General features: G+C 36.3%; 1 protein-coding gene across 2 annotated transcripts in view; it reads left to right on the top strand.

The window, feature by feature from the left end:
• Top2b (DNA topoisomerase II beta) overlaps positions 1 to 27,800 on the top strand; it is a 74,079-nt gene that overhangs the window by 40,333 nt on the left and 5,946 nt on the right. For both annotated transcript variants that reach the window (XM_070018711.1, XM_070018710.1), the window contains exons 21-33: positions 5 to 236; positions 1,761 to 1,895; positions 2,728 to 2,928; positions 4,087 to 4,282; positions 4,427 to 4,518; positions 7,519 to 7,674; positions 7,834 to 7,917; positions 9,603 to 9,797; positions 20,418 to 20,562; positions 20,788 to 20,949; positions 23,280 to 23,481; positions 24,062 to 24,141; positions 25,772 to 25,882. In XM_070018711.1, coding sequence (XP_069874812.1) covers positions 5 to 236; positions 1,761 to 1,895; positions 2,728 to 2,928; positions 4,087 to 4,282; positions 4,427 to 4,518; positions 7,519 to 7,674; positions 7,834 to 7,917; positions 9,603 to 9,797; positions 20,418 to 20,562; positions 20,788 to 20,949; positions 23,280 to 23,481; positions 24,062 to 24,141; positions 25,772 to 25,882 — 1,991 coding nt within the window. The remainder of the gene's footprint in view (positions 1 to 4; positions 237 to 1,760; positions 1,896 to 2,727; positions 2,929 to 4,086; positions 4,283 to 4,426; positions 4,519 to 7,518; positions 7,675 to 7,833; positions 7,918 to 9,602; positions 9,798 to 20,417; positions 20,563 to 20,787; positions 20,950 to 23,279; positions 23,482 to 24,061; positions 24,142 to 25,771; positions 25,883 to 27,800) is intronic.

Raw genomic sequence — 27,800 nt, 5'->3', positions numbered from 1 at the left:
TTAGCTCTTTAGCAAGACTTCTTTTTCCTGCTGTGGATGATAACTTGCTTAAGTTCCTTTATGATGATAATCAACGAGTAGAGCCTGAGTGGTATATTCCCATTATCCCCATGGTTTTAATAAATGGTGCTGAGGGCATTGGTACTGGATGGGCTTGTAAACTGCCCAACTATGATGCTAGGGAAATTGTGAACAATGTCAGACGAATGCTAGAAGGATTGGATCCTCATCCCATGGTAATTTTTTTAGAATTTGTTGCTTATATTGTGTATTTAACAAATGATAATCGGTAAAAGGCAGAAGTTCAGTCATTTTAGAAAAATGATGAAACATTTTTATTTTAGAATGACTGTAGATACTAAAGACCTTATTAGGGTGCAGCCTGATATGTGCTTACAAATAAAAGAGAAATGAATGTGTCTGGAAGTTAAGTTTTGTGGGGAAAATTGTTTATTGAAATTAAAAAATAAAGACATTAAAAAATATAAAAAAATAATTCAAGTACCCGAATTATATAGAAAAGAGTGCTTTTGTTATAAAATTTTATTTTTATTCTTATGCACCGTCATGAAAATGTTCCTTATTTACTACTTATTAAAAATATTAATGCTCATGTGCATGTAGATATAAATAATATTTTGGCATATTCAGTTAAAGTTTTGTTTCATTTTTATATTTTAAAATAAAAATTATTATGAATATGATTTGCATTTTTTCCTTGAAATAATTCAAAATACTTATTCTAAAGTGGTTCTTCTAGAAGCATCAAATTATTTTCTGATGATTGTGTTTTAATTAAACTGTTTCAGGTACATTTTTAGAATGTTGGACCCCCCAGAGTATGTTATCAATACGTAAATGGGTGCCTAGTATGTATGTGACAATATGATAGAGTTTACCTATGGCTTCTGACTTCTAGAAATTAATCTGTTGTCAGGATAAGACATTAGGATTTAAAATTTACAGAAGAGAAAGATGTTAATTAATTGGTTTGCTGGAAGAAATGTCCTGTAGTATATAACTAATTTCTTGGTGATAATAACAAGTACCAATTTTAGAAGAGGGAGTGAGTTTTTATAATTTGGCTCAAAAGGGGTTATGTGGGAGTGAGTTGGATATATTTCTATCTTGTTGTTCTTTATTACTCTTCTTATACAAGATTCAATCATGGAGCTTCACTTTAATAAACTTGTTTAATAATAGTCATCCCCAAAGGATCCACCCGTATTTAGACACCATAGATTTAGTTTCTACCCTCTCAACACCTCAACAGTGGAGATTAGATTTCCATACATGAAGACTTGGGATGCTAAAACCACATCTAAACCACAACAGATAGAAGGAATAGTTAAAATATTTCAGCAAAATGCCAGAAAAGAGTAGTGGTTCTGCAGGGCAAATTATTGGATGGAAATTAGAAACTTAAGATTGGGCCCAGATACAAGTAGTTTGAATTTAAAGGATATTAATTTAAAGAAGGAATTATGGAGACAGTAATCTGAAAAAAATTATGATCCTAGAAATACTATGAAAGATGGTGCTAAAATTTTGAGATTGAATGATGTTCATTTTATACTAAAGAAGCAATAAATTCAAGATTGAGTGGCAATTTTGAGAGGGACAGTTGAAAATAAACAATTCTGTTTCAGTCACCTTAATTTAATTTGCTATAAAATTAGACCGTAAACTGTCATTCAAATTTGGTACTAGTACTCCAGATCAAAGTCAAGCCTCTGTGTTATTTCCATTTTTCTCTGTAGCTTCCAAATTACAAAAATTTTAAAGGCACAATCCAGGAACTTGGTCAAAACCAGTATGCAGTTAGTGGTGAAATTTTCGTGGTGGATAGAAACACAGTAGAAATTACAGAGCTTCCAGTTAGAACCTGGACACAGGTTAGTATAAATATACAAACTGTGTATAAAACAGATCTTACATGAACAATTCTTTCTGCTAAGAATAATTCATAATTATTTGCTTTAATCTGTATAATTAATTCCCATATATTTGTCCAATTACTTGAATTTGTGCCTTGAATTTTCAAATAACAATAAATATCTTTTAAGTTTATGAGCTTTACAACGTCGGTGCGGGGGGGGGGGGGGGGAGGGGAAGGATTGGGATTGGGGGGGAGGGGGGAGGCTGGGAAGGGATGTGAAGGGTAAACCAAAGGAGGAGGGTGCAATGCTTGGTAAGAAATGTACGCATTATCCTGTCCATGTAATTGTAACCCCTCTGTACAGTATGTTCACAAATAAAATAAAATTAAATTAAAAAAAATCTTTTAAGTTTATGTAATATGGTATGACTTTGGTGAGTGCTTTTTTAGAGACTATGTTTTTGTACTTACCTTTAAATGACTAGATGAGATACTTGTAGTAATAAATGGTGTTTTAAATCCTTATAAATGTAGTCAACAAATTCATGTAAGTTAGCATAAGCTTTACAAATCTAAATGTATACATGACATCTGTAATCTCTGGTTGATATAATCTTCCTTATATCATTTGTAGTATGAGTAGATTAGGACCATTGTCTTTTTGTATGTCTTTTCAGACCCCTGAGAATATTCCCATTTATCTCTGTAGTGATTGAACAGGAGATAATAGCATTGGTGACTACCCCTTCACTCTTCTACCCAGAGCTGAGAAGTTTTAAGATGGTGTGACTTCTGAGAACATGATAGTGCATCATAAAAAGAATTGCTTGTTTTCAAATTTTTTACAGGTATACAAGGAACAGGTTTTAGAACCTATGCTGAATGGAACAGATAAAACACCAGCATTAATTTCTGATTATAAAGAATATCATACTGATACAACTGTGAAATTTGTGGTGAAAATGACAGAAGAGAAACTAGCGCAAGCAGAAGCTGCTGGATTACATAAAGTTTTTAAACTTCAAACTACTCTTACTTGCAATTCTATGGTAATTTTTTAGATATACTGTTAACTTAGTTTCTCTTGAATGACATATGTTAGGTTGTTGTGATTGAAGCATGATAAAAGAGTAGTTATAGTAAGCCTCAATCACTTTCCTATGCAACTGGAGAAGAATCTAGGGATACATTCCTTTGTTTTGCTATTACAACCCTTACATTCAAATGTACACCTATGCATCTCTGCTTGAACACACAGGAGATGTGTGTGTGTGTGTGTGTGTGTGTGTGTGTGTGTGTGTGTGTGTGTGTGTGTGTGTGTGTGTGTGTATAGTACCTTTACATTTACTGCTAGGACTTGTAATAATAATTGTTACAGGGTTTGTATGTGCCTTATGCCTATCTCTCAGCATTTTAACTGTAGACTATCACTTCACAACTCTAATGGGTTTCATTAAACTTGTATATATATGGTTATGGTATAATCAGGGAGGAAGGTACAGAGTTAATTTGTATGGTCATCCAACTTATATTCTAAATTAGCTTTTAGATTTAAAGTAGATTATAAGAAGAAAAAATCCAAAAATTGCATAGCAGTTGAATAAAAGTATCATAATTTGTTAGGAAAGGTACAGTGGGAAGATAGAGAATTTGAATAACTGAGTTATAGAACAAGTCATTATAAAAGGGAGTGGTAAATAAACTTCAACTGAGTATTTGAAGGAGGGCAAACCTTAACATTTTAAAGCTTAAAAGTAGAATATATATATAAGCTGGACACCTAATCCTACCTACTCAGAAGACCCAGATCTAAGGATCATGGTTGGAAGCCAGCCCAGGCAGCCAGGCAGGAAAGTCCGTGAGACTCTTATCTCCAATTAATCATCAGAAAACAAAACAAAATAAAAACACAGAATTGGCTCTGTGGCTCCAAGTGGTAGAGTACTAGCCTTGAGCACAAAGAGGCTCAGGGACAGTGCCCAAGTCCCAAGTTCAAACCCCATCACCATACAAACAAACAAACAAAAAAAAGAATATATATTTTTAGTTCAGGGAAGACATTTTTCTTAAATAGTTTGAGTGCCTTTAAGAACCTTAAGAAAAAAAAAGACTTATTTTTGTCTCATATCTTAAATACTGTAGCTGTTACATAAGTTAGAATAGCAGTACAGATTTATTAAATTTATAAAATCTTGTGTTTTACTTAGGTACTCTTTGATCATATGGGATGTCTGAAGAAATATGAAACTGTGCAAGATATTCTGAAAGAATTCTTTGATTTACGATTAAGTTATTATGGTTTACGAAAGGAATGGCTTGTAGGAATGTTGGGAGCAGAATCTACAAAGCTTAACAATCAAGCCCGTTTCATTTTAGAGAAGATACAAGGGAAAATTACTATAGGTAAGATTAACCTTTAAAAAATTTGAACAGTAATTAAAATGGAAAAAATCTTTATTAATAAAAGACATTTTTTATCAGTAGAATATAAACAAATACAAATTGAATCTCTTTTCTTGATCCTAACTTTATTTTTCCCTCACATAGAGAATAGGTCAAAGAAAGATTTGATTCAAATGTTAGTCCAGAGAGGTTATGAATCTGACCCAGTGAAAGCCTGGAAAGAAGCACAAGAAAAGGTAATCATTTGCAGAAAAAGACATTTAGAGAAGCTTTTAAAAGCAACTTCCAAAACAAACAACAAAACACCCAGTCCCTAAAACTTAAATTTAGTATTGGTAAAGCTACTGAGTTGGCTGTTTGGAGACTGAAGTCTTCTGTTTATCCACAGAACAGATACAGTACAGGAATTTGCAGTGCACACTCACCACAAAGTACTTGGCCAGTGTGACTCAACCAGGGCCTGGAGAAATGACTCCAGGTTTAAGAAGGTAGCTCAGTCTCCTTGGCCTTTTCTTCTGAGCCTGCCATTAAAAGGGTGTCATTTGTGGTGGTGGTTTTTGTGAAATGTATGTCCACTGTCTGGGAATGAGACTGGTAGCACTCAAAATCATTTCACAGTGTTCAGTCTTTGGTCACAATATGGCATCTGGTCACCACTCACTTGATAGGATTTTGATTAAGGTTGGGAACATGAGGGACAAAGTGCTTTTATTGAATAGTATTTATTGATCACCAAACATGTGTTTTACCCATGCTTAAGAGAGCTTCAGATTAAACACCTGATACTTTATTCATTAAGGTGTCTGTTTTGAAACAAAGTACTATTATTAACTCAGAGGATGAAGTATTGAACATTTGAGAATATCCTTGATAGTTTCTTGATGCTGTATATAACTAAAAGAAATTTTTCAAAGGCAATACAAATTAAGATTGAGAACAAATGTAGAAAAGGAAAATCTTGAATCTTTTCAGACACTTATGTAGATTATATACAAAAAAGTTACCATCTTTTAGAAATAATTGATTATATTATATAATTTGAACTGAAAATTTAAGCTTCTTTACATTTTAAGAGTTCTCAATCATGTTTTTATCCAACTACATGGAAATATTTCTTTTGTTATTATTTAATCTTTTTCAATTTTGGGATCAATAAATACATTAAAGTGAGTAAAATTAAAATAAATTCTATTGTGGGGTAATTGTATAATAAAATAACAGGTTCACTTACCATTTGAAGAAAATAGGGGTAGTATGTAGAGTTATGGTGACTGGAGCATTCTGTTTTCCTCTCAGATGTGTTTTATGAAATTCCAAATTATGGTTTATTTACTACTCACCCTTCTGTACTATTGTCAGTTTAAACTATATCTTTAAAAATGTTACCTAGTAAACTAAGGATTTAATGCTTAGTTTTAAAAGATAATGGAATCTAGGTTTTAGAATACCTTTCTGTGGAGGCAGAATTCATGGGTAAAGGTTAGCTTGCTTTCAGTAATTGCATTATCACAATCAAAATATTTTCAGCATTTTAGCCATGTGCACACTTGAAGAGGGTTCAGGTAACAAAGGAACTGCTTTTACAAGAGCATCCTATTACATAGATTTGAGAAAGAAAATTTGAATTATAAAGCAGATAATTAGAAGATCAAGGTGTTTTCCTAAAATATAATGAAATTCTATAATTAAAACTTGAAAAGTTATTTGCATTGACTTGTGACACTTTTTCTAGTCATATTCCTTTTGACAATGAAATGCACATTTATTCAGAGTGATTTATTCTGAGTGTTCACTAACAGTACCTTAGCTATCATCAAAGCCTAGATCAAATGACTTTTTTGAAGTATTGGTCTACACAGGAATTTTTTTTTTTGTCGGTTGTGGGGCTTGAACTCTGGGCTTGGGCACTGTCCCTCAGCTCTTCAGCTCAAGGCGAGCGCTCTACCGCTTGAGCCACAGCGCCACTTCCTACACAGGATTTTATTACACCCTAATTTCTTATAGTAGGCTAAATACTCCATAGTAACATATTGTCTCATGAAGAACTTTAAAACCAGTAGACTAATTGATTTGTCCTAAATTATCTAGTTATTAACCGTCTATCAATTCAACCACAATATTCCTTATTTGGCTAAGATTGCTTAATTGAACTTACGGTTTTGTTTATGTGATGGAGCATATTGCTTTGTAATGCCAGTTTTTACCCTTTTATTCTTAAAGTACACCTAAATCTTAGGTTGTATAAATACATTATTTTATTTAAAAATTGAAATCGTAAAGCTATTATTTTTGGTTTGTTACCAAATGTGAACTTTTAGCTTGATGGAGTACCATGATTAACTTAGTCACTTAAAAAATTACTTATTTATTTAGTACTGGTACTGGAGCTTGAACTCAGGGCCTTGTGCTCTCTAGCTTAGCTTTTTCATTTAAGGCTGGTGCTCTACCACTGAGCTATACCTCCAGTTCTTTAGTAATTTTTAACAATCTTAGGGCCTTAACCAATTTAGAGGCAATTTTATTTAAGGCCTATTTTTATTATTAAACTTTTGAAAATAATCCCACTTAAAATTACTTTCCTTAAATTACTGTATTTTAAATTTTAATATAAGCCTAAGATGATTTTGTTTTTATGAAAAAAAACCTTCTGAATACAATTTCCACAAAACCCTGACACTTCTTACTCTAATTAATTAACTCTTAAATTCTTTAGTGAACTTCTTTTTTTTACTCCTCACATGAGTATTCCTGCCTTAGAGAATTTTCTTAGCCAAAAGTATTTCAATTTTCATAAGTGATTTATTCTGGGTTTCAAACTACTCATTCACCAGTATAAAAATCTTAACAACATGCAATGATAAGACATTCTACTCTGAGATGTAAGATGTAATGTCTTCTCCATTTTAAGATATAGTGTTTTCTCACTAATTTTAAATTGTAGTGCCTTCTCATTTTATTTCTTCTTTATCAATTTCATAGGTAAATAGGGACTAAATAAATATTCCATCTCTCTGAAGATTTTATTGTGTAATTTTAGAAAAATCTTAAACATTTTCACTAGATAGTAAGTGTTTATAGGTAACTTTGCAAATAATCTAAGTAACTCCATCATCCTGGAGGTATAGCATTAATAAACAGTATAGCTTTTGCTGAATTCCTAACTCAATATTCTATAAATTTAAGCATTGATTTGATATTATACAGGAATTTAATATAAAGTTTATTATTTTTTACAGGCAGCAGAAGAGGAAGAAACACAAAACCAGCATGATGATAGTTCCTCTGACTCAGGAACTCCTTCAGGCCCTGATTTTAATTATATTTTAAATATGTCTCTGTGGTCTCTTACTAAAGAAAAAGTTGAAGAGCTCATTAAACAGAGAGATACAAAAGTATGAACTTTTGTGGGTTAAATAATTTGGAACTATTTCAGTATTACCCATATCTTTGATTTTCTCTTTGATTTTCTTTTTCCAAAAATAAGTATTTTGATTTACTTTATATATTTTAAAAACTATTGACTGTTAAACTCTACTACCCTTTTATTATAGGGACGAGAGGTCAATGATCTTAAAAGAAAATCTCCTTCAGATCTTTGGAAAGAAGATTTAGCAGCATTTGTTGAAGAATTGGATGTATGTTAAATCTCTATTAAAATATTTGGAAAAATAGTGCTTGCGAGATAACAATGAAAATTCTTTTAAAAATTACTTCAGAATTTCCTTTAACTGTGTTATTGAATTTATTAGCTAAGATTAAGCTAGCTATAACTCTATGAGATTATAAAAGAAAAGCTGTTTCTAGTGTGGTTGAATATAAATGCTATTGAGTTTTAATTCTATTAGGTATAATGTCTTAGCTAATTTGTAAATTAGCTCATTGGTTTAGTTTAATGTTTTATTAGGGATATGGCCAATATGAATATGGATGTAAGTTCTTCGATTTAAGAGAAGAATGATAATCTCTTTAGACTGTTATTTCAGTAATTTTTTTGTTAAAACCTTATTTTCTCCAAGTAAAATCTCAATTCAAAAATAGAAGAAAAAGTAAAGAATCTGCCCACTTAAAGTGCTAAAATTAATAGCATCAGTATGAACGTTTTATTATTCCATAGACCCCATAAGTGCAATATGACTCCATTTCCTTCATAAAGTGGAGATTATAGGCTTGATTGTGGTTTGAACTCAGGACATTGTACTTGCTGGGCAAGTGTCCCAGCCCTCTTTTTCCTTTAGTTTTATTTCAGATAGTGACTTGAGTTTTTGCCTGGGCCTAGCTCCTGCATCTTCTTCCCAGTGCTTCTTGTGTAGCTGGAATTAAAGACAAGAACTACACCTGGTTTGTTTGTTGAATTGGATAGTCTCACTAACTTTTTGCCTGGGTTGACCTTAAACTGTACTCTTCCTCTCCTCTTTCCAAGTGGCTGGTATTATAAACATGAGCCACTGTGCCCAACTAATCACTGGATTTTTAAGTGATAACTACATAGTAGGTGCTCTATAAATTACTTGTTATTTCTTAAGAACATTAGTTAATGGAAGTGCCAACAGTGGAATTCAGGTCTATCTGATTTCAAAGCTTAGGGTTTTTTGTTTTTTAATTAAACTATCATACTGTTAAGACCTCTTTAAATGTCTCCCACAAAATGTCATTTTCTCTTGTACCTTTCAAAATCCGCTAATTATTTAAAAGAACAATTTTATATAGAATCTATTATATTAATCATGATTCTGTCCTCATTTATTGCCACCCAGAACCCATTAAGTTGAGTGTAAGAGTATTAGGACTTTTATTTTTTCATGCTTTCTTACTTTATATTGTGAACCATTATTATGGCTAAAGGATAGTTGCATACTTTTTTTGTGTGTGTCTGTCAGCATTGGGTCTTGAACTCAGGACCTTGTGATCTTGCTCAGCTTTTTTACTCAGAGCTGGTACTATACCACTTGAGCCATGTCTCTCATCTGTCTTCATACTTCTTAACAGAACTGCCTTTGTGTGTGAATTGTGAGGCTCCTAATGATAACAGGTCCAAATTTCATAACATATCATAGGATCCTATAAAAGGACCAGTTAAGTCATCTAGCACTAGATGACTTAATACCCTCTTGTATTATAAATGTGAAGCTAGTTAGGGATTATAACTCAAATCTACTTATTTAGAATTCTTTGTTTATTATTATTAGTCTTAGATTAGATCAATTGAAAGGAAAGCTTTATTCCCTAATGAGTGAGTAAAATTTGTTTCAGTTCCTTCTGCAGTATGATTGTCTTTTTTAAGGAGTTATTTTCATCTCTTTTTGCTTATAATATTCTTCAGAAAGTGGAAGCACAAGAACGAGAAGATATTCTGGCAGGAATGTCTGGAAAAGCAATAAAAGGTAAAGTTGGCAAACCTAAGGTGAAGAAACTTCAGTTGGAAGAGACGATGCCTTCACCTTATGGGAGAAGAATAATTCCTGAAATTACTGCTATGAAGGCAGATGCCAGCAAAAAGTTGCTGAAGAAGAAGAAGGTATGTTATATCTCCTGCTTGAATTCATTAGAAGACTATAATCCTTTAATGTATGTGTAAATGTACATATGTTTACCTATGTATATATGTTTATATTATGCTTCATTATGTTTCATTTTTATTTTTCTAATGTATTTTGATTGTCATAGGAAATCTTATTCTTTCTCTGAGAGCAGTTGATCCATCACATATATATGGAGAGCTGCTTACTTAATTAAGATTTTTTGTTGGTTTGTTTTTGAAAAAGGAGCCCACTTACTATGTGGTACAGACTGGCCACAAACTCTTAGGCTCAAGTGATCCTCTTATGAGTAGAAGAGACTAAAGTGTGTGCCATTGTGCCTGACTGTAGTTCAATTTTTAAAATGAGAAACAATCTACTCAGGTGGCTGATATCTGAAGATTATTATTTGAAGCTAGGGAAAGCAGAAAAAATCTGAAGCTACTTCATTTCCAATTAACCAGCAAAACAAAACAAAACAAAAAGCTAGACTGAACCAGACGTCAGTGGCTCATGCCTGTAATCCTAGCTACTCAGGAGGCTGAGATCTGAGGACTGAGGTTCAAAGACAGCCCAGGCAAGATAGTCTGCGAGACTCTGATCTCCAATTAAACACCAGAAAACCAGAAATGGCGTTGTAGTTCAAGTGGTAGAGTGCTAGCCTTGAGCTGAAGAGCTGAGGGACAGCACTCAGGCACAGAGTTCAAGCCCCAGGACCAACAAAAAAAAGCGACTGGAGGTATGGTTCAGCTGATAGATTGACAGACATGAATGAAAAAGCCAAGCGTTAAAGCCCTTGAGTTAAAGCCCTAGTACTAACACAAACAAATGAAAAAGGTAAAATAAAATAAAAATATAAACTTAAGGCTAGGTGTGGTGCATCATGCTTTTATAATCCCATAAATTTAGGAGTTGAAGATTTAGAGGAAGGCAGTTTAAGTTGAGTCTGAACAAAGAAAAAACATATTCTATCTCAGGAAAAAAAAAATCAGGGCTTGGTAGATTACACCTATCATGCCATATGTGGGAAATATAACTTGGAGGATTGCAATCTAGGTTGTCTCAGACAAGAATATAAGGCCAATTTAAAAATAACTACAGGAAAAAGGGCTGGAGTCATGAATCAAGTGGTAGAGTGCTTGGCTAGCAAGCATGAGTCCTGAGTTCAAATGTCAGTACCTCCAAATAAATAAATGTACACTTATGTACATTTCTATATCAGCATTTTTATAGTAGGAAAATATTTATTGCTCTTAGTATTTACTTAGATAAAAAATTATGAAGCATCTTACATTATTGAACAGGTATATGCTATTGAGGACTTTGAAAATTTGACATTTATTTGTCCTTGAGGACTTTGAAAATTTGACATTTATTTGTCCTTGAGTTAGATGGGCTAGGGTTGGCTAGAAGAGGGAAAGGTTAGAAAGACTGGATGTATAATGGTCTTGAAGAAAAGCTAATGTTTCTGTACAAGTTACCTTACAACTCAAGCAGTGCATTCAATAGATCCAAAAGGTACTTGGAAGTAGGCTAGTGGAGCTACCTCAGACTGAGATAGGCTCAGTCTGTTTAATACGTGGGAAGTAAGTCTTAAGTGCTGGATATAGAGATCAGTTTTCTGTGCAGAGCTATCACTTGAAGCACAAAAGCATTTTTTTAAACAGTTGCTTCTAAGTAGCTGTCATCTCAGTGAATATAATAGAAAATTAGATGTTAATTGATGCCAATAAAAGAAACAAAACAATCTGATTATAGTCATCTGTTAGGGCTTCAGTAAACAAGCAAACAACAACTTAGCTGATAGCAACATTAATAGAAAGCCCACAGATTTGGAGAAGATCTTCACTGGCCATACAATAGACAAGGGTTGGGGCTGGGAAGGTGGCTCAGTGGTAGAGCGCTTGCCTTGCATGCCTCAGGCCCTGGGTTCGATTCCTCAGCACCACATAAGCAAAAAGAAAAAAGCCGGAAGTGGCGCTGTGGCTCAAGTGGTAGACCGCTAGCCTTGAGCTGAAGAGCTGAGGGACAGCGCCCAGGCCCAGGCCCAGAGTTCAGGCCCCACATCTGGACCCAAAAAAAAAAAAATAGACAAGGGTCTCATATCTAAAATATACCTGGAACTCAAAAAATTAAATTCCCCAACAACAAATCCTCAAAGAAACAACTGCCAAATAAATAAGTGGGCTAAAGATTTAAAGAGAAACTTCTCCGAAGAGGAAATAAGAATGGCCAATAGACACATGAAGAAATGCTCAACCTCCCTAGCCATAAAAGAAATGCAAATCAAAACAGCATTGAGATACCACCTCACCCCAGTTAGAATGGCTATAATCAAGAAATCTGATAACAACAGATGCTGGAGGGAATGTGGCCAGAAGGGAACCATACTGCATTGTTGGTGGGAGTATAAACTTGTTCAACCACTTTGGAAAGTAGTATGGAGGTTTCTCAAAGACTCCATATAGAGCTGCCCTATGACCCAGCAATCCCACTTTTGGGCATTTACCCAAATGATCACAAGCAAGACCACACTAAAGCTACCAGCACAACTATGTTTATTGAAGCATTATTTACCATAGCTAAGATATGGAAGCAACCCAGATGTCCTTCAATAGATGAATGGATCAAGAAAATGTGGTATATATACACAATGGAATTCTATGCCTCCATCAGAAAGAATGACATTGCCCCATTTGTTGGGAAATGGAACAACTTGGAAAAAATTATATTAAGTGAAGTAAGCCAAGTGCAAAGAAACATAGGTCTCATGGTTTTTCTTATTTGCAATAACTAGTATATATCTGAGACAAGCAGAAAAGGTCAGATAAGATGGTGTTAAAAGAAATGAACCGGAGGAGGGGGGACCAAGATGGCGACGGGGCAGTAGGGAAATGCCACAGCTCTCTCCAACCAAAAAGAGAGTTCGAGTTCCAACGCTTAATCTCCCCAAGAGACCTACAACAACAAAAAGACGAACACTCAGAGAAAAACCAGAGGCGGAGAATAACAAAAAAAAAAAAAAGAGAGGAAAAGAAGAATTTCAGAACAGAGAAAAGCAAAGACCCCTCCCCCAACCTTTACTGGCCGCGCGGCAGTGTGCCAAGCTGCCGGCCAGCCGGCCCGGCGGGGGCTGCGGGAGCCCCAGAGACACAGGGGGCTGCTTTCAGATCACCAGGTACCGGTTTGCAGAACAGCGGATCGCCAGGAACAGAGAAACCTACCAGCAGGGAGTCTCCACGAGGATCCCACCCCCACCCCTCACTCTCCACCCGAGCAGAGAGGCTCCATCCCGCCAAAGCCGCTCGGCACCAGCATCGCGACAAAGGGACCTGTCAGCAGACCACCCCCCTGATCGCGATCGCAACGACCCGGTGGGGCCGCTCGGGCCCCAGAGACACCACGAAGAAGCTGCCTGAGCATGGACACTTTTGACCCAACAGCTTCGACAGAGGCGGAGACAGAAAAGAATCACACAGAGCCACAACCGCCCAACCCAGCCCGCAACCACCCCAACCGAACTCGGATTGCAACAACAACTGATGACCTACACCACACAGAAACAACCAGCTCCAGGGTGAGTACCCCACAGGGGAAGTGTATCCCTCAAGGGAGACCAGAGCTGGAGGGAATCCCCAGACCCTGACCTAGACTCCCTACCCCAACACCCGGACCACAGGACCCACTAAAACTGGGAACTGTTTGAGAGCTCCACCAGCCCGTGGAGCACACTCAGCTGGCCAGGCTAGAGCAAGAGCGCCCCTGGAAGGGAGCTTAAATGCCCAAGCCAGGAACAGCGCCCCTGGGTCAAGACTACCAACAGTAGAAGAAATTTGAACTGTGTCCCCCAGGCTGTATAACCTAGGTGGTATACACATCAGCACAGGCCTAACGAGTGCGCTCCAGGCTGCATAACCTAGGTGGTATACACATCAGCACAGGCCTAACGAGCGCACTCCAGGCTGGGGCCGGAACCAGGCCCGGGGATCCGGCGCCTGAACAACACAACCAGCTCCTCCCAACTGAAGTAAAAAGCTGAGCATATGCCTCAACAGTGGGGAGAAAACCAGGAAACAACACTCCCCAGGAAGCACGCCTGTGACAACAAAAGACCTGGAAGCCCAGGACAAGAGAAGCCCAAACCCCACCAAAACTCCACCCATATACCCTAGACTGAGAATTGGGCAACACAGGCTGCCAGCACCTGATAGTAAGCAGGAGCTCAGACTGTTAAGGCGGCTCAGCAATAGAGTGATAGTCTTGGATGTATAAGGCCCTGGATCTGATTCCTCAGCATCACAAAAGCAAAAAGGGTCAGAAGTGGTGCTGTGGCTCAAATGGTAGGGTGCCAGCCTTGAGCTGAAAAGCTGAGGGACAGCACCCAAACCTAGAGTTCAAGCCCACAACCAGCCCAAAACAAACAAACAAAAACACATCAGGAGCCCATAGCAGACTCCAGTATTTGGGAGAGTGCATCCAGAGCATCTGTTCTTCACAAGAGCACCCGTAGGAGCAAACACAAGCAGTCTAGGCTGCTCAACCCTTCCAAAGGCGGGAACTGCCAGCAATCTACAGCAGAGAGCTGAGAATCCTAAGTAAGTCAGAATAGCAGCTGGAAATAGGCTCCCAGCAGAACCCAGATCAGGCACAGACTCTCTCTACCAATACAGAATCAGCAACCAAGCAAAGACAGACACACCAAAACAAAATTGAAGAGCAGTCTCCTGAACCTCCATGCGAAAATCACAGAGAAAAATCACAAGGTTTACCACCACCCAGGACAGCAAGCTCACCTCAAAAGCCAGCAGCCATGCAGGGGAGAGCCCCAGTGGGAGCAAAGCAGGAATGGAAGACAAAAGCTACATCCAAGGGTTGCTGGAGGCAATGACTCAAGAAATAAAGCGAGAAATTGATCAGAAATTGAAAGAGCACAAGGATGAACTATCCAAAGAGATACAGGGTATCAAACAAGAGATGCATGCAAAAATAGAAGGTGCACAAACCTCAGTAAGAAGTGAGATAAATGCCAAATTAGAGGTAATGCATACCTCATTGAGAGGTGAGATCAGTACTCTGAGAACCAACATTGAATCCATAAAGGGATCCATTTCCTCCATGCAAACCACAATAGAAGCCACTGTCAACAGAGTGAATGAAATGGAAGGTAGAGTGTCAGATACAGAAGACAGAATACACCAACTGGACCAAAAAGTGACAGATATGGAAAAATCACTCAAATTAAACCAAAGGGATATTCAAGAGCAAGCAGATAATGCTAAAAAATTTAACCTTCGCATAATTGGAGTGGACGAAGGTGAGGAATTCCAGAGCAAGGGAATGCAACACCTATTTAACAATATAATCAATGAAAATTTTCCCCACCTCAAAAACGACCATCTTAACTACATCACAAAAGCTTATCGAACACCCAACAAGCAAGACCCCAGGAGAAACACTTCTAGACACATTATAGTAAAAATGATAGATCTGAATAACAAGGAAACAATCCTGCATGCAGCAAAAATGAAGAAGGAGCTATACTACAATGGGAAAAAAATAAGAATCATTGCAGATCTCTCCACACAAACAATGAATGCAAGAAAAGCCTGGGAAAGCACCATACGAGCCCTGAGAGCCAATAACTGCCAACCCAGACTGATATACCCGGCAAAGCTAGCATTCACATTCGATGGAGAACTGAAAACTTTTAATAGCAAAGAAAAACTAAATGAATACATAATCATTAAGCCAGCATTACAAAGAATTCTAAGAGGGGGGACACAACCTGAAGAAAGCAACCAGGAACTGGGGCCTGCCCCAAACAGGAGTTACTCAAAGTCTAACTGAGCAAGCACAGGAGGAAAGGAAAGAAGAAAAACTTAGGAAAACTGAATGGCAGGGACAACAATGCATCTCTCTATACTTTCTCTTAATATAAATGGGCTGAATTCGCCAATTAAAAGAAAACGAACTGAGGACTGGATCAGAAAACAAGACCCATCCATCTGTTGCCTTCAGGAGACCCACCTCTCAGCCAAACATACAAACAAACTCAGAGTGAAGGGGTGGAAAAGGATCTACCAATCAAACGCCCCCAGTAAGAAAGCAGGTGTAGCTATCCTGATATCTGACAAAATAAACTTTTCATTAAAATCAGTACAGAAAGACAAGGACGGACACTACATATTAATAAAGAGAACAATCCAAGAGGAGGATATAACCATCATCAACTTATATGCCCCAAATATTGGTGCACCCAGATATGTCAAACAAATGCTCTCAAACTTACAGAATAAAATAGATCCCAATACGATAATACTAGGAGACTTTAACACACCACTCTCACCAAAGGACAGGTCTACCAACCAGAGGATTGGCAAAGAAGCTACCGAATTAAGAGAGGCCATACTTCAAGCGGAATTAATAGACATCTACCGAGTATTTCACCCTAAAACAACACAGTACACATTCTTCTCAGCAGCTCACGGAACTTTCTCCAAAATAGACCATATCATAGTTCATGCAAGGAACAAAGGGATCGACATAATCCCCTGTATCCTATCTGACCACAGTGGAATCAAGCTAGCTCTCAATAACAAAGCATACCACAGAAATTTCTCTAATACATGGAAATTGAACAGCACACTCCTTAACAATGCCTGGATAACAGAAGAGATCAGAGAAGAAATAAAGCATTTCCTATAACTCAATGAAAATGAAAACACCTCACAAAGAAACTTGTGGGACACAGCAAAAGCAGTCCTGAGGGGCAAATTTATTGCCCTCAGTGCCCACATCAAGAGAATGGAGACAGACCAAGTAAATAATCTCATGTTGCAATTAAAACAGCTAGAAAAACAAGAAAAAATGGGACCTAAAGCTACTAGAAGAAGCCAGATAACCAAATTAAAAGCAGAGATTAACCAATTAGAAAATCAGAAAACCATAACCAAAATAAACCAAACAAAAAGCTGGTTCTTTGAAAAAATAAACAAAATTGATGGCCCATTGGCTAGATTAATTAAAAAAAGAAGAGAGGAAACCCATATTAATAGGATTAGGGATGCCACGGGAAACATCACCACACGTACCCAAGATATCCAAACAATTCTAACAGACTACTTTCAAAAGCTATACTCTCTAAAGGAAGAAAATCGGGCAGAAATGGATGCATTTTTGGAGAAATACAAGTTGCCCAAACTGAGCAAAGAAGAAGTTAACCAATTAAATAAGCCAATATCCTATAATGAGATACAGGAAGCTATCAAAAGTCTTCCAACAAAAAAAAGCCCAGGACCAGATGGATTCACAGCAGAATTCTATAAGACCTTTAAACAAGAACTAATACCCATACTCCTCAAGCTCTTCAGAGAAACAGAGAAGGAGGGAGGTATCCCAAACTCATTCTACGAAGCCAATATCACACTCATCCCCAAACCAGGCAAAGACCCAACCAAAAAGGAGAATTACAGGCCAATCTCCTTGATGAACACAGATGCAAAGATCCTTAACAAGATTCTAGCTAACAGAATCCAGAAACACATAAAAAAAATAATTCACTATGACCAGGTAGGCTTCATCCCAGAGACACAGGGATGGTTTAACATACGTAAGTCAATAAATGTAATCCAACATATCAACAGAGCCAAGGTCAAGAATCACATGATTATCGCCACAGATGCAGAAAAGGCCTTTGACAAAATTCAACATTCATTCATGCTAAAAGCTCTGGAGAAAATAGGAATAGAAGGAACATTTCTAAAAACAATGAAAGCCATTTATGACAGACCAATAGCCAATATTATACTTAATGGGGAAAGGCTACAACCAATTCTCCTAAAATCAGGAACAAGGCAAGGATGCCCACTGTCTCCACTCCTCTTCAATATAGTCCTAGAACCCTTAGCCAGGGCAATAAGGCAAGAAAAAGACATTAAAGGGATCTGCATAGGGAAAGAAGAAGTTAAACTATCCCTTTTTGCAGACGACATGATACTATACCTCCACGATCCCAAAAACTCCATCCCCAAACTCTTAGAAATCATAAATCACTTCGGCAAAATAGCAGGATACAAAATAAACCCACAAAAATCAGTTGCCTTCCTATACACTGATAATGTACAGGAAGAGAAGGAAATAAAGGGAGCAACCCCATTCACAATAACCTCCCGAAAAATAAAATATTTAGGAATTAACCTAACCAAAGATGTAAAAGAACTATTTAATGAGAACTATAAAAAATTAAAGAAAGAAATTGCAGAAGACACTAGGAAATGGAAAGACCTCCCATGCTCCTGGATAGGCCGACTTAATATAGTAAAGATGGTAATTCTTCCAAAACTAATATACAAATTCAACGGAATTCCTATTAAAATCCCAATGACGTACATCACTGAAATACAGGAAACAGTCCAAAAATTCATATGGAACAACAAAAGACCTAGAATAGCCAAAACAATTCCAGGGGATAAAGACAATATGGGAGGGCTATCCATGCCGAACTTCAAACTCTTCTACAGAGCTATAATAACAAAGACAGCATGGTACTGGCACAAAAACAGACCCGAAGACCAATGGAACAGAATAGAAGATCCAGAAATAAATCCTTCAGCCAGCTGATATTCGACAAAGGAGCCAAAGACATACAATGGAAGAAACACAGCCTCTTCAACCGCTGGTGCTGGGAAAACTGGGCAGCCACATGCAGAAAACTAAAAGTGGACCCCAGCCTATCACCATTCACCAACATCAACTCAAAATGGATTAAAAACCTTAACATTAAACCTGAATCTCTGAAACTACTGCAGCACAGAGTAGGAGAGACACTTGAACTAATAGGCACAGGAAGGAACTTCCTGAACAGAGTCCCAGGGTCACAACAAGTTGGAGAGAGACTCGACAAATGGGACTACCTTAAAATAAAAAGCTTCTGCACAGATAAAGCTATCACAACCAAGCTAGAAAGACAACCAACTAATTGGGAAAAAATATTTACCAGCAATTTATCAGACAAGGGGTTAACATCCTGTATATACAGGGAACTCAAGAAACTAATCCCTCCCAAACCCAACAAACCAATTACTAAATGGGCAAGGGAACTAAAGAGGGACTTCTCAAATGAAGAAATAAAAATGGCAAAGAAACACATGAGGAAATGTTCATCATCCCTGGTGGTGAAGGAAATGCAAATAAAGACAACCCTGAGATACCACCTTACCCCAGTCAGAATGTCCCACATCCACAAATCAGCCAACGACAAATGCTGGAGGGGATGTGGAGAACGAGGAACGCTATTACACTGCTGGTGGGAATGTACACTCATACAACCACTTTGGAAAGCAGTCTGGAGGGTCCTTAGAAAGCTAAAGATTGACCTCCCTTACGACCCAGTCATACCACTTCTAGGCATCTACCCTGAACAACAGGAACCAATATATAAGGACATGTGCACCTCCATGTTTATTGCAGCACTGTTCGCAATAGCTAGGATATGGAAACAACCTAGATGCCCCACCACAGATGAATGGATCCAAAAATTGTGGTATCTATACACAATGGAATATTATGCAGCCATTAGAAATGACAAAATAATGGCATTTGTAGGGAAATGGATGGAGCTAGAAGGAATCATGTTGAGCGAGGTAAGCCAAGAACGAAGAGACAAACAGTACATGGTCTCCCTGATAAGTGGATGATAAATCCAAAATGTTAGGTGATATGACAAAACTAACAGGACTTAAGAAACAAAGAACTCCCACTCATCTGGTTGAACCACTACCAAATATCCCCATGCTGCTGATCACATATATGGTATATAACATGTGAGCACCGTTATATATTACAGACTGTGATAGACAATTTGCTCCAGGAAAGTTAGAATGAACTTGTGACTTTAAATGAGCATCATTATTACACAATACTGTGAATTTCCAGAAATTAAGTAATCACTTAATCACAATCAAAAAAAAAAAAAAAAAAAAGAACCTTGGAGAAGGGAGGGAGGGAGGGGATGGTAGGGGGAAAACAATGGAGGGGGTAACAATGCTCAATAGGAAGTGTACTCATTACCTTACTCATGTAACTGTAACCCTCTGTATAGTATCTTTACAATAAAAAAATTAAAAAAAAAGAAATGAACCCCAAAATAAGGACACAAGTATTTTTTTTCTTGCTTGCTATTGTTTCTAACCTAGTTATAAGGTACCATGTGATATTTTGTTACTTTGTATGTCCCTCCCCATGGTATGACCCCTGTTTTCACTATATTTGATGTTGGTATAATTTGGTGAGTGGAAGGGAAAAAACATTGTTTAAATAGGAATATAGTTCGACCCATTGCAACCATTTAGGCGGGGGTGTGGGGTGGGGTGGGGGATGTAGTTGTGGAGATGGGGAGGGAAGGGATGGTAGGGGAAAAACAAAGGAGGAAGCAAAAATGCCTGATAAGAAATGTACTCATTACCTTGCTCATGTGATTGTAACCCATCTGTACAGTATTTTCACAATGAAAACTTATTTATATAAAAAAACTTAGCTAATATGAAGAAGCTATCTATTGACTTGAATTCAGTGTTAATTTTTATTTGTACTCATGGTTTGGTTTTCTTTTTAATATTTAGGGTGATTCTGACACCACAGCAGTGAAAGTGGAATTTGATGAAGAATTTAGTGGAACACCAGTAGAAGGTATAGGAGAAGAGGCATTGACCCCGGCGGCTCCTATAAATAAAGGTCCCAAACCCAAAAGGGAGAAAAAGGAGCCTGGTGAGGAAATAAAAGTTTTGTCTGCATATGTGTTAGTGTGAGAGAAGAATTCTATATACACGTTATTAATAGTCTTTTGATTTTTTTCTAATAATTGATGTAATGGCCTTAATCTTCATGTACATTTGTTATTTTGTCATGAACTTTGCATTACAGCAATTTTACTTTTCACCAATGACTTTTATATAAGTGTTTATACATATTTTATTGTTGTTTTGCTTTTAGGTACCAGAGTTAGAAAAACACCAACAACAACTGGTAAACCTGGTGCAAAAAAAGTGAAGAAACGGAATCCTTGGTCAGATGATGAGTCCAAGTCAGAAAGTGACTTAGAAGAAACAGAACCTGTGGTGATTCCAAGAGATTCTCTGCTGAGAAGAGCAGCTGGTATTGTGATGCATTTTATGTTTATTTTACTGTACATTATAAGTTGTATATACTTATAGTATAAGCTGGTATCAGTATTATCTGTTTCTAGAGTACTAGACAAAGGAAAATTACAGAATGGTCTTTTCTGGCAAAATTGGACATAAATTTCTCTAAATTGAGTCATGTTTTCATACTGGATTTTTATTTATTTTAGAGTGTGTTATATTCCCTCCATGGCTCTAAAATAATTATTTTTTTAAATGAACATATTTTTTTAAATGAACCCATCACAGCAGTGATGGGTCTATTAGAAGTGCTTTTGTTTTTGTTTTCTACCCCTATATGGTGAAAACCTTCAAGAGTCTCAATTCTATGTACATAGCTCTTTTAATGGCAGTGATAAGGATAGGCTGCAGAGTCCTATCTTTTTTTTTTAACTTTTTTTTTATTGTGAAAATACTGTACAGAGGGGTTACAATTACATGGGCAAGATAGTGACTACATTTCTTATCAAGCTTTGTAGCCTCCTCCTTTGTTTACCCTTCCCATCCCTTCCCAGCTTTCCCCCCCACCCCCCTACCTAATCCTCCCCCTATCTTGCTTATATATTGTTGTTGAGAATATGATTTGATCCTTCTCAAATACTAATTAAATTGAAATGTTCAAATAATTAGAATCTCCTAGATTTTTGTTTTATAGATTCTTCTCAAAATTCAATTCCCAATTTATTAAAATAAATGATATACTATTATGGTCATTAAACTCTGATAGATACTTCTTTTGTTTATATATTAAGACTTAAGTTCTTTGATTCTTTAATAATCAGGTAACTGAATTTTCTTTTCTAATAATATAGGCAAGTCTTTAATGTGGATAACTTAAATTATACAAAAATTAACCCGCTTTCCCATATCTGAAAAATAAAATATAAAATTACAGAGTATCAAAAAATTTAAAAATTTTATCTCATAACATATGTTAGAAATTTTAATAAAACTCATTTGTATTATGCAAGTATGCCTTTTCCCATAACGGTTATCTTTTTAGGCATTTTATATAAAATTATATTTTATTAATGTGTTGAAGTTATTATGTTTTCTGTCTTTTTCATAGAAGTTTTTCTGTCTTTGTTATTTCATAGCAAAACTAACTATAAAACCAGAAAAGTTTTTAATATAAGAGGCTAAGTCAAAGTTTAGTGCTTTTTAAAGGTATTTTGAGATTGGATCTCATTATATTGTCCAGGTTGGCTATGTAGCCTAGGCTAGCTTTGAACTCACACTCCTGCATTTGCTAGGATTATGGTGTGTGCTACCATTCCTCTCAAGTTTAGTACTTTTTAAAAGAACTAAAACTTCTCATTGAGGAAATGAGAAATTTTGTACTAGTCTCTTATACAGTGGCCATGTGAAACAAATCTACATTGACTGCTTTTGTCAGTTTTTGAGTAATAAATCACTCCCATTAGTTTGTATTCTCTTAATACATACAATGTTTACCCCTAGCCTCCTGGCAACTGTAAAGCAGATGTTATTTATTATTATTTGGTTTGATGATACTCAGGTTTGAACTCGGGGCCTTGCTCTTATTAGGCAGGTACTATACCACTTGAGCAATGCCCCTTTAGTTGTTTTTTTTTTTTTTTTGCTTTAGTTATTTTTAGGCAGGGCCTCATATCATTGCCAGACTCAGACTTTAATTCTCCTACCCACAACTTCCTGCTGGTATCATTGGCACCAAATCTTGGCTTATTGGTTGAGAATGGGGTCTTATTAACTCTTTGCCTAGGTTGTCCTTGAACTATGATCCTCCTGATTGTCTCTCATGTAGCTGTGATTACATTTGTGAGCCACAGAGCCTAACTCTGAATTTTTCATTTTCTTTCCTTTTTTCCTTGCATTTTAAAAAAGTTCTTGCAGGTAAGTCTAGGATTTGAGTTTAATATTACTGCCTTGTTTTTGAGAGATATCCATGTGTTGCTCAGGCCAGCTTTGATCATGGGCTTAGAGTGTTTTCTGCCTCAGCATCTTGAATAGGTGGAACTGTAGGCATATACCACTGTGCCAGCTAACATTCAATTTTTTGTTGTTTATTTTTTTGTACCAGTCCCATAGCTTGAACTCAAGGCATGGACTCTGGCTCTGAGCTTCTTTGTTCAAAGCTAGTGCTGTGTAGAGCCACAGTTCCACTTCTGGCTTTTTGGTACTTAATTGGAGATAAGAGTCTCATAGACTTGCCTGCCCCTGCTGGCTTTAGACCACGATCCTCAGATCTCTGCTTCCTAGGATTATAGGGATCAGCCACTGGTAACAGCACCCAGGTAACATTTACTTTCATTTCTCTCTTAGCTGAAAGACCTAAGTACACATTTGATTTCTCAGAAGAAGAGGATGATGATGCTGATGATGATGATGACAATAATGATTTAGAGGAACTGAAAGTAAAAGCCTCTCCCATAATGAATGATGGGGAAGACGATTTTGTTCCGTCAGATGGCTTAGATAAAGATGAATATACATTTTCTCCAGGCAAATCAAAAGCTACTCCAGAGTAAGTAATACAGTGACTATTATTCACTAATATAGTACATTTCATTATCTAAGCATTTAACAAAGATCTTATAGTGAGCTCTAAGAAATTGTTAGCATTCTAGATAAGGTTAATACTGCACTTATTCCCATAGCACTTTCTATATTTTAGGGGAAGGATTGGCAAATATCTTCATAATGGACTTTTGAGTAAATAGAATTATATTTTTGTCATGAAGGGGATTCTGTCATACTTGTTGATTTTTATCAATAATTTTCTGTTGTTAAATTTTGGGCTGATTATTTCTGTCAACCATAGAATTTAGTTTAGTGGTATTTTTAATAACCAGACCATTGCCCCATTCCATATATTAATATGTTAAATATTGTGTATACATAGATTTATGAAAAAATGTGAGTATATAGATTTATTTTTAAAATGTGTTGTTATTTTTCCTTGGCTTCAACAGTGAAAGAAAAGTAAATGAAAGAACTAAGATTATCTCTGATTATAATCCTACAGTACACATACTTATTACAGATTATCAGGATTAAATGAGATGTTTACATTATTTTCTCTTTATGATGTTTCTTTCTAATAGAAAGTCTTCACATGACAAAAAAGGTCAAGATTTTGGGAATCTCTTCTCATTCACGTCATACTCTCAGAAGTCAGAAGACGGTATGCTCTTTCACTTTTTCGCTGGTTAATTAATGCTGCTCTGTTTGGTGGAGAGAAAGCAGTGGATAAGCTTAGTTTTAGAATTTTTTTTATGAGTACAGAAGACTTTTTTACATTAGAAAAAAAACTTAATAGGGTAATTTTCTTCTTAAAAGGGTGATTTCCCAACTGATTGGTCAGAATAGGCATTATGGAAGCGTTTAGGTAGACAAATAGACGTAACCTCTTTGTGTATAGAGCATCTATATGTCTGGTCCCAGTGCTTGAACTCAGGGTCTCTGCATTGTCTCTGAGATATTTTGCTTGAGGCTATCATTCTGCCACTTGAGCCATAGCTCTACTTCTGGCTTTTTCTGACTTAATTGGAATAAGAGTCCCATGGACTTTCTTGCCAGGGGTGGCTTCAAACCATGATCCTCAGATCTCAGCTTCCTATGTAGTTAGGATTATAGGCGTGAACCATTGGCACCTGGCTCAAATCATGACTTAATAATGAGAAAAATATAAAAATAAATTTTGGAGGATTAAATTTGATTCCCATGGCAATGTGAATATAATTTTAAAACTATAAATAGTATAGATACAGATTTTTTTACTAAATCCTATTAGCTCAGAGACTAAAATCTTCATAGGAACAGATTTAGTTAGAGTATGCTTTTTATCCCAGTGCTTTTGGCATTTGAGTTTTTAATATCACTTAATTGACTCAGTGTCTTGAGTTTTTAAATATGTATCCATAAAGACTGGATCTACTGCAATCAATAGATAGATATTATGTAAACACAGTTATAATCATATTTATCTATATCAAAGTAACTGTTTAAAAATACTTGGGATGGTTTGAGGTAGGAAAGAATTGATTGCCAAATTAAGCTAATTTGTGAACAAAAATGAACTTACAGCTGGGCTGGCCTGAGTATTGAGACCTTGTCCAGAAAGAAAAAAACAACCCAAAAAACTGACAGTAAGCTTGCATGCCTTTAAAATTAGCCTTCAATGATGTATCCATTAAGAAAAATAAATGCTTACTATTTAGATTTGAACATCAGTACTGACAGTTTTGATAGGTTAACAATACTATTTAAATTAAAACAATCACAATGGATCTTTTTTATATCTCATTCAAAGTAAGTTAATTAGTATATACTTGTTGAACTGATAAGCTGTGTTTTAAATGATTAGCACTTAATACTGTTAATGTTCACTACTGTATGCAATTATATGTTGCTCCACAACAGAGCTAACATTTTTGAGGTATAGCATTGTTATACTTTTTCAGCCTTTAATATATTGTGGATTATATAATCAAAATAGAAATTTACAAGATCAATTATATAGTTAGAGATAAGTCATCAAAGAATCAGTTTACTAAGAAGTCTTTTTTTTTTTTGCTTGTTGTGGGGACTGAACTCTGGGCCTGGGCGCTGTCCTTCAGCTCTTCAGCTGTAGACTAGCAGTCTACCACTTGAGCCTCAGCCCCACCTCCAGCTTTTTCTGCTTATGTGGTGCTGAGGAATCGAACCCAGAGCCTCATGCATGCAAGGCAAGCACTCTACCACTGAGCCACCTTCCCAACCCCTACTAAGAAGTCTTTATAGAATCTCTACTAAAAATGCTTTGACACTTTCAGATTCAGCTAAATTTGACAGTAATGAAGAAGATACTGCTTCTGTTTTTTCACCATCATTTGGTTTGAAGCAAGCAGACAAAGTACCAAGTAAAACAGTAGCTGCTAAAAAGGGTATGTATTTGATTTTGTTAAGCATTACATAAACCATAATAATTGACATGAAAGCAAACTGTATCATTTGAAACTATTTACTTCAGGACTTCACTTAATAAAAGTGTTATAAAGTATCAATACAATCCCACCCATTGTGAAAGGATTCTAAAATGTCTATAAGACTATATTTTATTTTTTAAGACTATATTTTAAAGAAATGTAATTATAAAATAACCCTATGCATTGATATTTAAACATAGCTATCCAGTAAAGCTTCTTGTTAGGTTTTAAAGTAGATTAGATTTGTCTTATAGTAACCTGATACTGTTTTCTGTATTACTCATGTCTTTAGTCCTTATGTGGAAGGAGTTCAGCTAGGATTTTCTTTTTTGTTGTTGTTGCTCATGTAGCTTCTTTCTTTTCAATTGGCCTATGTTATCAGTGAACCAATGAATCAAATAATATGTTACTATTACCAAGATGTAATAGAGTTGTCTTTTTAAAGGAAGTCAGTATTAGTGCTTTGTGTTTGAAAAATAATACAAACACATCTAACTGAGATTTATATAAGACAACATTTAAATGATATGGACTAGCCACTTAAGCATCTTAAAAATCCACAGCATACAGCATCAATATAGACACATGTGTATTAAATATAGCAGGACAATAGCAAAAACAGTCTGAATGCACTAGAACTGGGGTAAGATTAGTTATGGACGTCTCTAGCTAACACACTAGGCAATGCATCCAGCCAGGGTTCCCTTCTTCCATACACATTGTCCAATGTCTGTGTTTCTTTGCCCAAGAACTTTTGTTTTGCAACTGTGTTTGACTATTAAAACTCTCTTGACCCCAATTACTCTTAAGCAATGGTTGGGGAGAACTGATTTATAAGAGCTGGCCTTTAAGCGTAGTGCCCTTGCTTCTCAGGTGACCTAATATCTTAGGTATATGTTTTGTACTGGCTCCCTCAAGTTCCCCATTGAGATTAATTAAGCTTCAGAGTGACAAATGACTTGGCAATTAATCTATTAATAGCTGTACTTATTTGTTTGTTTGCCTCTTTATTTGGCAGTATAGTGCTTTGAACTTAGAGCCTCCTAAGTATTCTACCACTTGAGCCATGTTCCCAGCCCTTTCTGCTTTAGTTACTTTTTTTTTAAATCTACAGTCCTGCTCTTTTGCCCAGGAACTACCTAACACTGTCCTCAAAATTGCCGAGATTATAAATGTCAGTTGCATCTATCTCTATCTCACTTTTAGACTTCATTCCATCACTTCCTAAATAAATATTTGTTCTTGAATTCTTGTCTTGGGGTAAGGCAGTTCTATGGCTGGGGAACCCACAGTGAGACATACCCTATCATTTTCCTTTAATCGTCTTCCTTCCTTCCTTCCTTCCTTCCTTCCTTCCTTCCTTCCTTCCTTCCTTCCTTCCTTCCTTCCTCTCTCTCTCTCTTTCTTTCTTTCTTTCTTTCTTTCTTTCTTTCTTTCTTTCTTTCTTTCTTTCTTTCTTCTCTCTCTCTTTCTTTCTTTCTTTCTTTCTTTTATCTCTCTCTCTTTCCTTTCCTTCCTTCCCTCCCTCCCTCCTTCTCTCCCTCCCTCCCTTCTTTCCTTCCTTCCTTCCTTTTTCTTCTTTCTTTCTTTCTCTTTCTTTCTTTCTTTCTTTCTTTCTGCCTTTCTTCCTTTCTCTCTCTCTTTCCTCTCTTTTTCTTTATCTCTTTTCTTTCTCTTTCTCTTTTTCCTTCCCTCCTTCCTGTGCTATAACTTTTTTTTCTTTTTCCATTTTATTTTAATTGCCAAGGTGATGTACAGAGGGGTTTCAGTTACATAAGTAAGGTAATGCGTACATTTCTTGACAAACTTGTTACCCTTTCCCTCAATTTTCTCCTACTTCTCCTCCACCTAACCCCTCCCCCTAAGTTGTATAGAT

Source organism: Dipodomys merriami, unplaced genomic scaffold, assembly GCF_024711535.1.
Source record: "Dipodomys merriami isolate MVZ:Mamm:240054 unplaced genomic scaffold, mDipMer1.0.p SCAF_13, whole genome shotgun sequence".
In the NCBI taxonomy this organism is placed as follows: Eukaryota; Metazoa; Chordata; class Mammalia; order Rodentia; family Heteromyidae; genus Dipodomys; species Dipodomys merriami.
This window is presented reverse-complemented; position numbering and strand designations above follow the sequence as displayed.